At 43.8% G+C, this 13,318-nt stretch overlaps 1 protein-coding gene across 3 annotated transcripts in view; it reads right to left on the bottom strand.

Moving 5' to 3' along the window:
* Positions 1–13,318, bottom strand: part of gfm2 (GTP dependent ribosome recycling factor mitochondrial 2) — a 65,268-nt gene that overhangs the window by 14,749 nt on the left and 37,201 nt on the right. For all 3 annotated transcript variants that reach the window (XM_067982714.1, XM_067982713.1, XM_067982716.1), the window contains 4 exons: positions 8,825–8,965; positions 3,396–3,495; positions 2,221–2,401; positions 1,973–2,049 (listed from right to left, as the gene is read on the bottom strand). In XM_067982714.1, the coding sequence (XP_067838815.1) occupies positions 1,973–2,049; positions 2,221–2,401; positions 3,396–3,495; positions 8,825–8,965 (499 nt within the window). The remainder of the gene's footprint in view (positions 1–1,972; positions 2,050–2,220; positions 2,402–3,395; positions 3,496–8,824; positions 8,966–13,318) is intronic.

The raw sequence follows: 13,318 nt of genomic DNA, 5'->3' as shown, positions 1-13,318 counted from the left end.
AGCACTGTCGACGACACCTTCCATCACTTTGCTGATGATTGAGAGTAGACTGATGGGGCAGTAATTGGCCGGATTGGATTTGTCCTGCTTTTTGTGGACAGGACATACCTGGGCAAGTTTCCACTTTGCTGGGTAGATGCCAGTGTTGTAGCTATCCTGGAACAGCTTGGCTAGAGGCGCGGCTAGTTCTGGAGCACAAGTCTTTAGCACTACAACCGGGATGTTGTCGGGGCCCATAGCCTTTGCTGTATCCAGTGCAATCAGCTGTTTCTTGATATCATGTGGAATGAATTGAATTGGCTGAAGACTGGCTTCTGTGATGGTGGGGATCTCGGGAGGAGGCCAAGATGGATCATCCACTCGGCACTTCTGGCTGAAGATGGTTGCAAACGCATCAGCCTTGTCTTCTGCACTCATGTGCTGGGCTCTGCCACCAGTGAGGATGGGGATGTTCACGGAGCCTCCTCCTCTCATTAGTTGTTTAACTGTCCACTCCATTCACGACTGGATGTGGCAGGACTGCTGAGCTTTGATCTGATCCGTTGGCTGTGGAATCGCTTAGCTCTGTCTATAGCATGCTGCTTCCGCTATTTAGCATGCATGTAGCCCTGTGTTGTAGCTTCACCAGGTTGGCACCTCATTTTTAAGTTTGTCTGGTGCTGCTCCTGGCATGCTCTTCCACACTCCTCATTGAACCAGGGTTGATCCTCTGGCTTGTTGGTAATGGTAGAGTGAAGGATATGCCGGGCCATGAGGTTACAGATTGTGCTGGAATACAATTGTGATGCTGCTGCTGATGGCCTCATGGATGCCCAGTTTTGAGCTACTAGATCTGTTCTGAATCTATCCCACTTAGCATGGTGATAGTGCCACACAACACGATGGACAGTGTCCTCAGTGTTAAGACGGGACTTCGTCTCCACAAGGATTGTGTGGTGGTCACTCCTACCAATACTGTCATGGACAGATGCATCTGCGACAGGTAGATTGGCGAGGATGAGGTCAAGTAGTTTTTTTCCCTCTTGTTGGTTCTTTCACCACCTGCCGCAGGCCCAGTCTGGCAGCTATGTCCTTTAGGACTCGGTTAACTTGGTCAGTAGTGGTGCTACCGAGCCATTCTTGGTGATGAACATTGACGTCCCCCACCCAGGGTACATTCTGTGCCCTTGCTACCCTCAGTGCTTCCTCCAGGTAGTGCTCAACATGGAGGAGTACTGATTCATCAGCTGAGGGAGGGCGGTAGGTGGTAATCAGCAGGAGGTTTCCTCGCCCATGTTTGACCTGATGCCATGAGACTTGATGGGGTCCGGAGTCAATGTTGAGGACTCCCAGGGCCACTCCCTCCTGACTGTATACCACTGTACCGCCACCTCTGCTGGGTCTGTCCCGCCGTTGGGACAGGACATACCCAGGGATGGTGATGGAGGAGTCTGGGACGTTGGCTGAAAGGTATGATTCTGAGAGTATGGCTATGTCAGGCTGTTGCTTGACTAGTCTGTGGGACAGCTCTCCCAATTTTGGCACAAGTCCCCAGATGTTAGTGAGGAGGACTTTGCAGGGTCGAATGGGTTTGGTTTGCCTTTATCGTGTCCGGTGCCTGGAGGTCCGTGCTGGGTGGTCCGTCCGGTTTTATTCTTATTATGTCTTTTGTTGCAGGATTGTACAACTGAGTGGCTTGCAAGGCCATTTCAAAGGGCAGTTAAGAATCAACCACATTGCTGTGAGTCTGGAGTCACATATAGGCCAGACTGGGTAAGGACGGCAGGTTTCCTTCCCTAAAGGATTTGAAATAGTAGTTGAAATTCCAGTCCGACTTCTAGTGGATAGCCTCACATAAAAATGAGATCTGATCAATTTAACCTGTTTTCTGCAGAAGGAACATGAGTACAGCATCCAAGTTTCAAAAAGATGAGCATGACATCACAAGGCAAAGCAAAAACGCATGATTAGTATGTACAAGGTTATACTTCACCTGACCAGAATCCGGGTCAACCTTCACCTTTAAACTGGGATCTTCACGCTGGAGGCAGGTAAGAGCGTGGTCCAGATCTATATGCAGAAATAAGCTCTTGTATATCGATTTGAAAATACAAAATAGGAAATATATTTGCTATTGGCTATAGACTGGGTGTAGAGCAAGGACTGTAAGAATTTGCAAAAGGCAGTCTCATTACTTGGCAAGACAATAAAGTTGGATATTAATAATGCATTGTACTGCACCTGGTTGTTTCGCCATAGATGGTGGCTCAATTGTGCAAAAGAAGACTGGCTCTGGAATCTCAACTGCAGCCAACACGGGACCTTCCTGATCCTTGTGCTTTTTCCCAGATTCCTTCCCTGCTCGACGGGCTGCAGCTGCTGCCGATGACTTTGATGAAACCACTGTATCACCAGTTGCTGTCTGAGAGTAATGAAAAAATATATCAAAATATTGACATTGTGTGGTATTTACTTGTGATGGACAACAAATGCCTTCTGTGTACAACTGTGCATTGAACTGATGGTCACACTTCCCAACTTCAGTACCTCCCAATTGGCATCCATGCCAGTGTTGATGTACTCCGATGTCCCCATAACTGGCATCAACTGATATCAGTGCAAAAGCTCCCTAGAGCAAGGGAAACCCTGAAATGACAATCTCCATAAGGCTGAAAAACAATAATGAAATGAAGGCTATTTTACAAGTTACTAGGCACAACGTATTAACCTGGGCCAAAGGTATGCATGTTCGCCTGGAATTTCTATGGGAGTTCTGATCTCACACCTTAACTTTGATGGAAGATCAGAGGCAAGTGCTGAAAAACATGCAAATGGCCGTTTCCGCAGTTTCTCCTGGGTTTCCACCAAAGTCACAGCGGGAGATCGGGGAACCCCCGCGAAAATTGTACTCTGTATATATATTTTTCCCCCCACTTCAACATTTCATGATTTCTGTGGTAGGAAAAACATCAACTCAATTTTCACTTCCCTTCCAAAAATGGGAAAGATCAATTGGCCAAACATGGGACAGAATTTAGATACATTCGTGTTGCAGATTGCTTACTCCTTCCTTGGGTGACATTAGGGTAATGAGTAAAACTGGAGAGAGGGAAGGGGACAAAAACAAGAAATGGGCTAACAATGTATTATTCTGGGAGCCCAATAAGATTTTTCAGCCTAATCTCTGGGAAGTATTAGCAATTATGTTACGGCAGAAAAATTAAAGGTCTGTGTTAAATCTATATAATTTTCATCACCATTGTCATCAACAGCAACAACAGTTTTGTTTGCGATCAACAACAATCAAATCTGTCAACACGCAGGCTCAAATCTAGTTAAGTTGTAAAAAGCAAATGTTTCAAAAAGCTAATCAATGTTAAAGAAAATGTGAGTGTACAGAGGTAGAGCGTTCCCACCTGTTTGAGTCCCACAGTCAGTGCAATGTTTCCAGCCTGTAGTGCAGGGATCTCGATTTGCTGGTCAGCAAATGGCAGTAAAAGACGACTCATTCTTTCCCTACACAGCACAAACAAGCAAGAGTAATTGCAGTAAAAAATGTCAGTTCTTCAAAAAAAATGATTTAAAAACCCACATGTGCAGTTAATTGAGCCAAACTATCTGCTATTTACAGAAAAATATTACATGCAATGAAATAATAGTATATTCTGAAATACAATATAATAGATGCAATTTAAGAGAACTTTATGTTTGTTCTGTTCATCCATCTGGATACGGAATGAACATAATCCCTCAATTTCTTGAGTTGGTAATAATAATAGAGCTTTGAATTTTAGTCTTTCTTCGGTTTAAAGTGCTGTACTTATGCATTTAGAATCATGCGAGCTTCAGTATGGGTAACAGAGTGATTACAAAAGGTTATTGATATGATTGATATAGTTTCTGAGAGGTCCAGCCAAGATCTCAGTTTATACGTAACTTTCTCCAGTGCTAGACTCAACCACGATCTTAGTTGTAATTCTAAGACCTAAATATAATAATAGTTCAATTACATTTCTATTTAGAACCATTAAAAGAACTGCATTTAGATAGCGCCTTTCATGAAATCATGACCTCGCAAAGCGCTTTGCAGCCAACAAGGTATCAGCCAACATAGTATGTTATGCACAGGAGGCGGCCATTCGGCTCATCGTGCCAACTAGTCCCATTCCCCTGCTCTTTCCCCATAGCCCTGTAAAATTTTTCCCTTCAAGTATTTAGCCAATTCCCTTTGAAAGTTATTATTGAATCTGCTTCCACCACCCTTTCAGGCAGTGCATTCCAGATCACAACAACTTGCTGTGCAAAAAAATGTTTCCTCATGTCGCCTCTGGTGCTTTTGTCCATCACCTTAAATCTGTGTCCTCTGGTTACTAAGACGTCTGCCGCTGGAAACAGTTTCTTTTTATTTACTCTGTCAATGCCATTCATGATTTTGAACACCTCTCAAATCTCCTCTTAATCTTCTCAGCTCTAAGAAGAAGAACCCCAGCTTGTCTAGTCTCTCCACATAACTGAAGTCCCTCATCCCTGGTACCATTCTCGTAAATCTCTTCTGCACCCTCTTTAAGGCCTTGACATCCTTCCTAAAGTGTGGTGCCCAGAATTGAACACAAATATTCCAGCTGAGGCCTAACCAGTGTTTTATAAAGGTTTAGCATAACTTCCTTGCTTTTGTACTCCATGCCTCCATTAATAAAGCCCATATGCTTTTTTTTAAAAAAAAGCCTTCTCAATTTGTCCTGCCACCTTCAAAGATTTGCATATAGACACCTCCAGGTCTCTCTGTTCCTGCACTCTCTTTAAAACTGTACAATTTAGTTTATATGGCTCCTCCTCATTCTTTCCTACAAAAATGTATCACTTCACACTTCAAAGAAATTTGCGGACATTTTGCCTCAGTTCTGTCATTTCTCAATCAGTGTCCATAATTTGTGGTCCAGCTTGCATGTGATCTTCAGAATTTGCTAGGCTTCAGGTCACTGCAATTTCATTAAAAAAATGTGATTATGTCTGTGAAATTCACATTATCATGAATGATTTCTGGGTAAACGACAGCGACCCTTCCGTTCCACCCGGCTTGGTTTCAGAGTCCTGTAGCATGTGGAAGGTTTGTTCTTGTGACAACAGTGGCAGCAGTGCTTCAAGTTTGCTCTTTTACAGCAGCAGCTATGTAAAGAGCCATACTTTACCATAGAAAAACTGCATACTTATGGCCACCCCTGACCTAGAGCAAGGTTTTCTGAGGCTGTGACATTCATGAACCAGTGTATATTAAAGTTTTAAAAAAAAAATTGTTCTTTGGATGTCGGTGACACCGCCAAGGCCAAAGTTATTGCCCATCCTGGTTGTCCTGATGTGGTGGTGGACCTTCTACTTGAACCACTGCAGTTCCTGCGGCGATGGTGCTCCCACAATGCTGTTAGGAAGGAACAATGACATATGTTAATGTCAGGATGGTGTGTAACTCGGAGGGGAACCTGGAGGTGATGGTGTTCCCACAACATTGCTGCTCTGTCCTTCTTGATGATAGGGTTTGCAGGACTAGGAGTAACCTTGGTGAGTTGCTGCACCCTATAGACAGTACATACTGCAGCCATTGTGCTTCAGTGATTGATCAAGCGACTGCTTTGTCCTGGATGGTGTCAGGCAAATGGTGAGTATCACGCTTCTGACTTGAGCCTTGTAGATGATGCAAAGGTACTGAGGGGTCAAGAGGTGAGCCACTCGTCGCCTTGTACCCAGCCTTTACTCTGTTCTTGTAGCCACAGTATTAAAATAGCTGATCAAGTTGAGTTTTGGTCAATGGCGACTCCCGGGATATTGATGGCGGGGGACTCAACAAAGATGGTGCTGTGGAAGGTCGGGGAAGGTGGTTTGGCCTTTCCTTGTTGGAGATGGTCATTACCTGGCACTTATGTGATGTAGATGTTACCTAACACATCAGTCCAAGCTTGTATAGTGTCCAGGTCCTGCTGGGATGACATGGGGTGTTTCTTTATTGTCGAATGCTGCCTTGATGCCCTGAGCAGCTACTCTCACCTTTCAGCTTATGTCCATGTTTGGATCAAGGCTGTGATAAAGTCGAAAGCTGAGTAGTTCCAGTGGGACCTGACAGTTGACGAGCAGGTTATTGATAACTAGGTGTTGCTTGATTGCACTACTGATGACTCCTTTCCTCACTTTGCTAATAATTGGGAGGAGACTGATAGGGTGGTGATTGGCCGAGTTAGATTTGTTCTGCTTTTTATGGATGAGACGCACCTGGGCAATCTTCCACATTGTTAGGCAGATGCCTGTGTCAAACCTGCACCGGATTAGCTTGGCTAGGGACCAGCTAGTTCTGCTGCACAGGTCTTCAGCACTAAAGCTAGGGTGTTGTCAGGGGCCATAATTTTCACTGTGTCCAGTGTACTCAGCCACCTCTTAATGTCATGATGAATGAACCAAATTGTCTGGACTTTGACTTCTGTGATGGTGGAGATCTCAGGAGGAGGCTGAATGAGATCATACACTTGGCACTTTTGGTCGAAACAGCAGAAATAAAGAAGCAGGCAGTGTCAACAGTAAGAGAATCACTGACACTATTAACTCCAAGGATCTTGCTAATGCTTTTGGGGATCAGCTGGGGCTCCACGATCTGCAGATAATAATCCTGTAAACAATATACTGGTCCTTAGGGCACCTCATCAGATTGGATGAACTAGGCTCGTTAACAAACAAAGCCAGAGGGATGCACAAGCTAAAAACAAAATGGGTGGAAGGAAACCAGCTTCCCATGTCAAATGGATGTGAGGTTGCATCAGTACAAACCAAGGCTGACTCCATAATTGCCCTTGTGCATTTAAATATGGGAAGATATGGACTAGTCCAGGTCTGATGCATAGAAGAACCACTGTCAGGGTTCTCTAGCTTTCCTACAAATGGTGACCTCTGTACCATCTGCTGGCAGGGAGTTTTTAAGCTTAGTTCTGGCCAACGCCACACTGGAAAATAAATTCCAAGAGTCAACGGGAGGATAGATTTGCACTGCCAGTCCAATCAGAACTTTACTCAGACTAAAACTTTGACCAGACCAGCGGGCATTTGGCTATTTAAAAACACACGAACGGAAGTTCCATTATAAAAAGTGTATTTTTCGAGTCTTAATGGGTCATATCCAGCTGTGCCACAGACAAAGGAAGGGGGCGTGGGCAGGGGGATTGGTTTGGGGTGGGGCTGCTGTAGGCAGGGGGGAGGGTGTCGTCAAGCCTTGTCCACAACCAAGCGTTGGGTCTCACCCTTCGGAGAGGTCGATCTGGGCAATGTTTAGGTTTGGCTCTTAGGCCATAATTACCTATATCATCATTTTTGACCTGGTTAGTGTTTGAGATACAGACCTAACCGAAGATACGGACAGTATACCAATGATTACATGTCACTAAATATTCATAAAATTTTCAGGATGAGCATTGGTGAGAGTTTGGATATTTGTTTCAAAAAAGCTTTGTACCTTTCGATTCTGATGGAAATTCCATGGATGTTATTCTTTCTCAGCCATTTCCCGCTTGCTCCCAGAACGAAGCTGAAGAATTTGACTTTAGTGCCACCAGTCAGTTCTTCAATTTGAGGCATTGGTATTTTTTGCACTTCTCAACCCAGGCCTTGTCGAGCGTCTTGCTATTATCTTCGTACCTAATTGTGACATTTACAACTGCCACATCTTGCCCATTCTTGAAAATGATGTCGGGATTCCACAGTGTTCCTTCTGGATTTATGATCCTGGGTTCTTCGTTCAAGGTCCATCCATGCTTAGATACTTGTTCCTTCAGTTTCTCCAGGATCTTATTATGGTGCTTGATACGTGCTTTCTTGACAGATATCTTCCTGATATAAATGCAAGTGACTTGTTTGCCAGCTTGCATCTCCTGCATGTTTTGATCATGTTTGCTCGGCCAGATGCAAGGGTGCATCTAGTGGGATACAGATTGCACCTTAGTACAAGTCCCTTTATGAATTGGAACTGTTTCATTTTGTGGTATATGTTCGTCCGTGAGTTGGATGTTATGTCATTCTGGTAATATTTTATGCCGGAGCCTTGGCATTGAAGGTTTGCCTATTTAATGAACTCCCATAGTCTCCATTCCCGGGTTTTACCCTTGTTGGGTGGACTGGCACATTCTCCTAGCATATCCGGTTCCTCCTCCTCTGGGATGGGTGGTAGTCTTTGTTGATCTCTACCTTGAGTGGGGTGTCTTCGCTTAGGCTTTAGGAATTCATTGACCTCCCTCGGGGCTCTCAGGTTCCTAAACCTTTCGATGTTGGCGAGATTGCTTTCCCCACAATATTGAATTGATGCCTCGATGACTGCGTTGCTGGAGTTTTCAAGGGATTCCAGTTTCCGGATGATCACGGAAGGGATTTGGATCTCTAATTTTGGTAGGCCAAGGCTCCAGTCTTTTTTTTTGCATACAGTATTCCGTCAGTGATGTTATTAGGGAGATGGAGCATTTATCGTCCTATCAAACCTCTCTTCCTATTGACTTCATTTTAACTTCAACTGAAATCCAATCTCAGAAGGGAACTTCCTATTTCTCATATCTGCCATCTGTGTGCCTAACCTGTACTATAACTGAACTGGAAATACTTGACGCTGATATTGGATGCCAAAAAGTTAAACAAGTGTTCCATTCCTCAACAGAAAAATCCCTCATGTGGATAAGCACTGAAACTCATCAAAAGATATAAATTAAAATATACACCAGAAGCCATTCTTTTCAAAATGATTTTTTTTTGTATAGAATACTCATGTATCCATGGGGATGGGTGAGAGTCATTAACATTATAGCAGCAAAAGATAAATACTCACGTGCAGTTTTTGTTGATGTTGTAAATGGCTGACTGAGGTTTCATTGTCCCAGAGTAGATGCGGACAAACACCAAAGGTCCACGTTGTTTATTGTGAACAACTTTAAAGGCAAGAGCACACAGGTCATCCCCATAACAACGTCTGAAAACACAATGGGGCGCAAGTCAACATGAGAAAAACGTAAAAATATATAATCAAAAAACACTTCTCAGATATTTAATTAACAAAACAAACCAAAATGTGCTATCAAAGGACTCATTATTAAATTATGTAGAAGATTGGCCTCCTTCTGTGACTTAAATTTTCTATGATTCTATGATTGGTTGAGCCAATCAGGATGCTTACCATTAACTACTACATTATTAACAACCAAACATGAGCACATTATATTGGAGATTTTTTTGTCTCAACCTGATGAATACATAGCATTCAACGGTCACGCCCTGCTTATCAAGTACGAGTCTATGGGCGGAACTTACAAATGCGGCAGGGATGTAAAATGGGTGATATCAGATTGGCTGCCTTTTATACAGGTTGCGCTCCTGATCTTGGCTGTTCCAACAGGAAAAGATCTGAATGGAAGCAATTTTCCCAGAGGGAGATAATATTTTCGTAAAAGAAAGCATGGTGTCAACTGCTTAAGGTCCCTCCTACTGGATGGTGCTGGAGTGCCCCAAGATTCCATCCTGGGCCCTTTTCTCTTTCTCAGCTGTGGCTCAGTGGTAGCACTCTCTCCTCTGAGTCAGAAGGTCATGGGTTCAAGTCCCACTCCAGAGACTTAAACACATGATCTCGGCTGCCAAGCCAGTGCAGTACTGAGGGTGTGCTGCACTGTCGGAGGTGCCATCTTTCGGATGAGACGTTAAACTGAGGCCCAAAGATCCATGGCACTATTTCGAAGAAGAACAGGGAAGTTCTCCGTGGTGTCCTGGCCAATATTTTTCCCTCACCCAACAACACAAAAAAATAGATTATCTGGTCATTATCTCATTATTGTTTGTGGGACCTTGCTGTCATAAATTGGGTGCCGCATTTCCTATATTACAACAATGACTACACTTCAAAAGTACTTTATTGGCTGTAAAAGGCTTTGGGACATCCTGAGGTCATGAAAGGCGCTATAGAAATGCAAGTCGTTCTTTCTTTCTTTTCTCGTTTACATGCTGCTCCTCGATGACATCATCCATTCTATCCAAATAGAATCACACAGGGCAAAAGCACATACGGCCTATCCTGCCTGTGCCGGCTCTTTGGTAGAGCTATCCAATTAGTCCCATTCTCCTGCTCTTTCCCCATAGCCCTGCAAATTTTTCCCCTTCAAGTATTTATCCAATTCCCTTTTGAAAGTTACTACTGAATATGCTTCCACCACCTTTTCAGAAAGTGCATTCCAGATCATAATTTTGCTACGTAATTTTTTTCCCTCATGTCGCCTCTGCTTCTTTTGCCAATTACCTTAAATTTGCGTCCTCTGGTTACCGACGTTTCTGCCACTGCAAAGTTTCTCCTTATTTACTCTGCCAAAACCCTTCATGATTTTGAACACCTCCATCAAATCTCCCCTTAACCTTTTCTGCTCTAAGGAGGACAGCCCCAGTTGCTCTAGTCTCTCCACGTAACTAAAGTCTTTCATCCCTGGTATCATTGTAGTAGATCTCCTCTGCACCCTCTCTAAGGCCTTGACATCCCTCCTAAAGAGTAGAGCCCAGGATTGGCCACAATATTCCCGGTCATTTCTGTCTTTACCAACTTCTCTCAAAACAGTGAATTCAAAATCCTTGTTTATAAATGTATCTACAATCTTGCCCTACTCTACAACATCGTCCAGCCCTATATGCCAAACCATGCCCAATGTTTTTATAACTCTGGTCTCCTTTACACCCCCTCCATTCCACCATTGGTGGCAGAGCCCCTCTGCCTTCCTAACATTTTCCACGCCGAAAAAATCTTCATTCAAACCTACCTTTTTGACCATGCTTTCGGTCACTTCCCTTAATTTTCCTGCAATTACTTTTCCTACATTGAAGGCGCTATAAATGCAAGTAGTCATTGCTCTTGTTAAGTGTTAGTTTGGCTCAGTTAGTAGCGCTTTCTGCCCTGCCACAGCACTGAAATGGCCCTAATCAGGATCACAAATGACATCCTCTGTGCTCAATCTCTCCTCATCCTTCTCAACCTGTCTGAAGCCTTTGACATGTTCGACCACACCACCCTCCTCCAATGCCTCTCCTCCACTGTCTAACCAAGTGGGACTGCTCTCATTTGGTTACACTCTTGACTATCCAATCGTAGCCAGTAAATCTCGAGCAATGGCTTCTCCTCATGCCCCTGCACAATTATCTCCGGAGTCCTCCAAGGATCTATGCTTGGCTCCCTCCTTTTCCTCATCTACATGCTGGCCCTTGGCAACACCATCCACAGACATGAGGTCAGCTTCCACAGGTATGCTGATGACACCCAGCTCTACCTCTCCACCACTCCACTGCAGCGGTTATCAGACTGTTTGTCTGACATCCAGTCTTGGACGAGCCATAATGTCCTCCAACTAAACATTGGTAAGACTAAAGCAATCATCTTCAGCTCCCGCCACAAACTTTGTACCCATTGCCAACGATTCCATTGAAGCTATAGGTAAAACAAATAGGGTACAGGATTGCATCCATTATAAAACAAAATAAACCATTTTGTTCTTGTACAAGACCAAGATTAGGCCTCATTTAGAGTACTATGTCCAGTTTTGGTCCTGTCACATGGTGGGTGATATTGAGGCTTTGGAAAAGGTTCAGAGGCAGGCCAGAATGATTCCCTCATCTACATAAGAATATATGAAATAGGAGTAGGAGTAAGCCATATGGCCCCTCGAGCCTGCTCCGCCAATCAATAAGATCACAGCTGATCTTTGACCTCAACTCTACTTTCCCACCTGATCCCCATATCCCTTGATTCCCTTAGAGTCCAAAATTCTAACGATCTCAGTCTTGTATATACTCAACAACTGAGCATCCACAGCCCTCTTGGGTAGAAAATTCCAAAGATTCACAACATTCTGAGTGAAGAAATTTCTCATCTCAGTCCTAAATGGCCGACCCGTTATCCTGAGACTATGCCCTCTAGTTCTAGATTCTCCAGCCAGGAGAAACAGCCTCTGAGCATCTACCCTGTCAAGCCCTCTCAGAATCTTGTATGTTTCAATGAGATCACCTCTCATTCTTCTAAACTCCAGACAGTATAGGCCCATTCTACTCAACCTCTCCTCACAGGACATCCCCCTCATCCCAGGAATCAAGCTAGCGAACCTTCGTTGCACCACCTCTAAGGCAAATATATCCTTCCTTAGGTAAGGAGACCAAAATTGTACACAGTATTCCCAGTGTGGTCTCACTAAAGCCCTGTCCAATTGCATCAAGACTTCCTTACTCTTGTAGTCCAACCCCCTTGCAATAAATGCCAACATACCATTTGCCTTCCTAATTGTTTGCTGTACCTGCACTTTCTGTGTTTCATGTACCAGGGCACACAAATCCCTCTGAACACCAAAATTCAATAGTTTCTCACCATTTAAAAAATATCCTGTTTTTCTATTCTTCCTACCAAAGTGAGTAACCTCACATTTCCCCACATTATGCTCCATCAGCCACCTTCTTGCCCACTCACTTAATCTGTCTATATCCCTTTTCAGACTCTGTGTTCTCCTTACAGCTTACTTTCCCACCTAGCTTTGTATCATCAGCAAACTTGGATACATTACACTCAGTCCCTTCGTTTAAGTCATTAATACAGATTGTAAATAGCGGAGGCCCAAACACCAATCCTTGCGGCACCCCACTAGTTACAGCCTGCCAACCTGAAAATGACCCGTTTATTCCTACGTTGACCAATCCTCTATCCATGCTAATATATTACCCCCAACCCCATGAGCCCTTATCTTGTGAAACAACCTTTTGTGTGGCACCTGATCGAATGCCTTTTGAAAATCCAAATATAGTACATCGATAAGGGGCTGGCCATTTAAGACTGAGATGAGGAGGAATTTCTTCACTCAGAGTTGTGAATCTTTGGAATTGTCTACCCCAAAGGGCTGTGGATGCTGAGTTGTTGGGTACATTCAAGGCTGAGATAGATAGATTTTTGGACTCGAGGGGAATCAAGAGATATGGGGATCGGGAGGGAAAGTGGAGTTGAGGTCAAAGATCTTATTGAATGGCGGAGCAGGCTCGAGGGGTCATATGGCCTATTCCTGCTCCTATTTCTTATGTTCTTATCCACTGGTTCCCCTTTTTCTACCCTGCTAGTTACATCCTCAAAATTCTCTTAATAGATTTGTCAAACACAATTTCCCTTTTATAAAACCATGTTGACTCTGCCTAATCATATTATGATTTTCTAAGTGCTCCTTTACCACATCCTTAATAATAGATTCCAGCATTTTCCTGACTACTGATGTCAGGCTAACTGGCCTGTACTTCCTTCTTTTCTCTCTCCCTCCTTTCTTGA

This window comes from Heptranchias perlo, chromosome 4, assembly GCF_035084215.1.
Source record: "Heptranchias perlo isolate sHepPer1 chromosome 4, sHepPer1.hap1, whole genome shotgun sequence".
Taxonomy (NCBI): Eukaryota; Metazoa; Chordata; class Chondrichthyes; order Hexanchiformes; family Hexanchidae; genus Heptranchias; species Heptranchias perlo.
The sequence above is the reverse complement of the archived record's forward strand: the minus strand, read 5'-3'. Positions and strand labels throughout refer to the sequence as shown.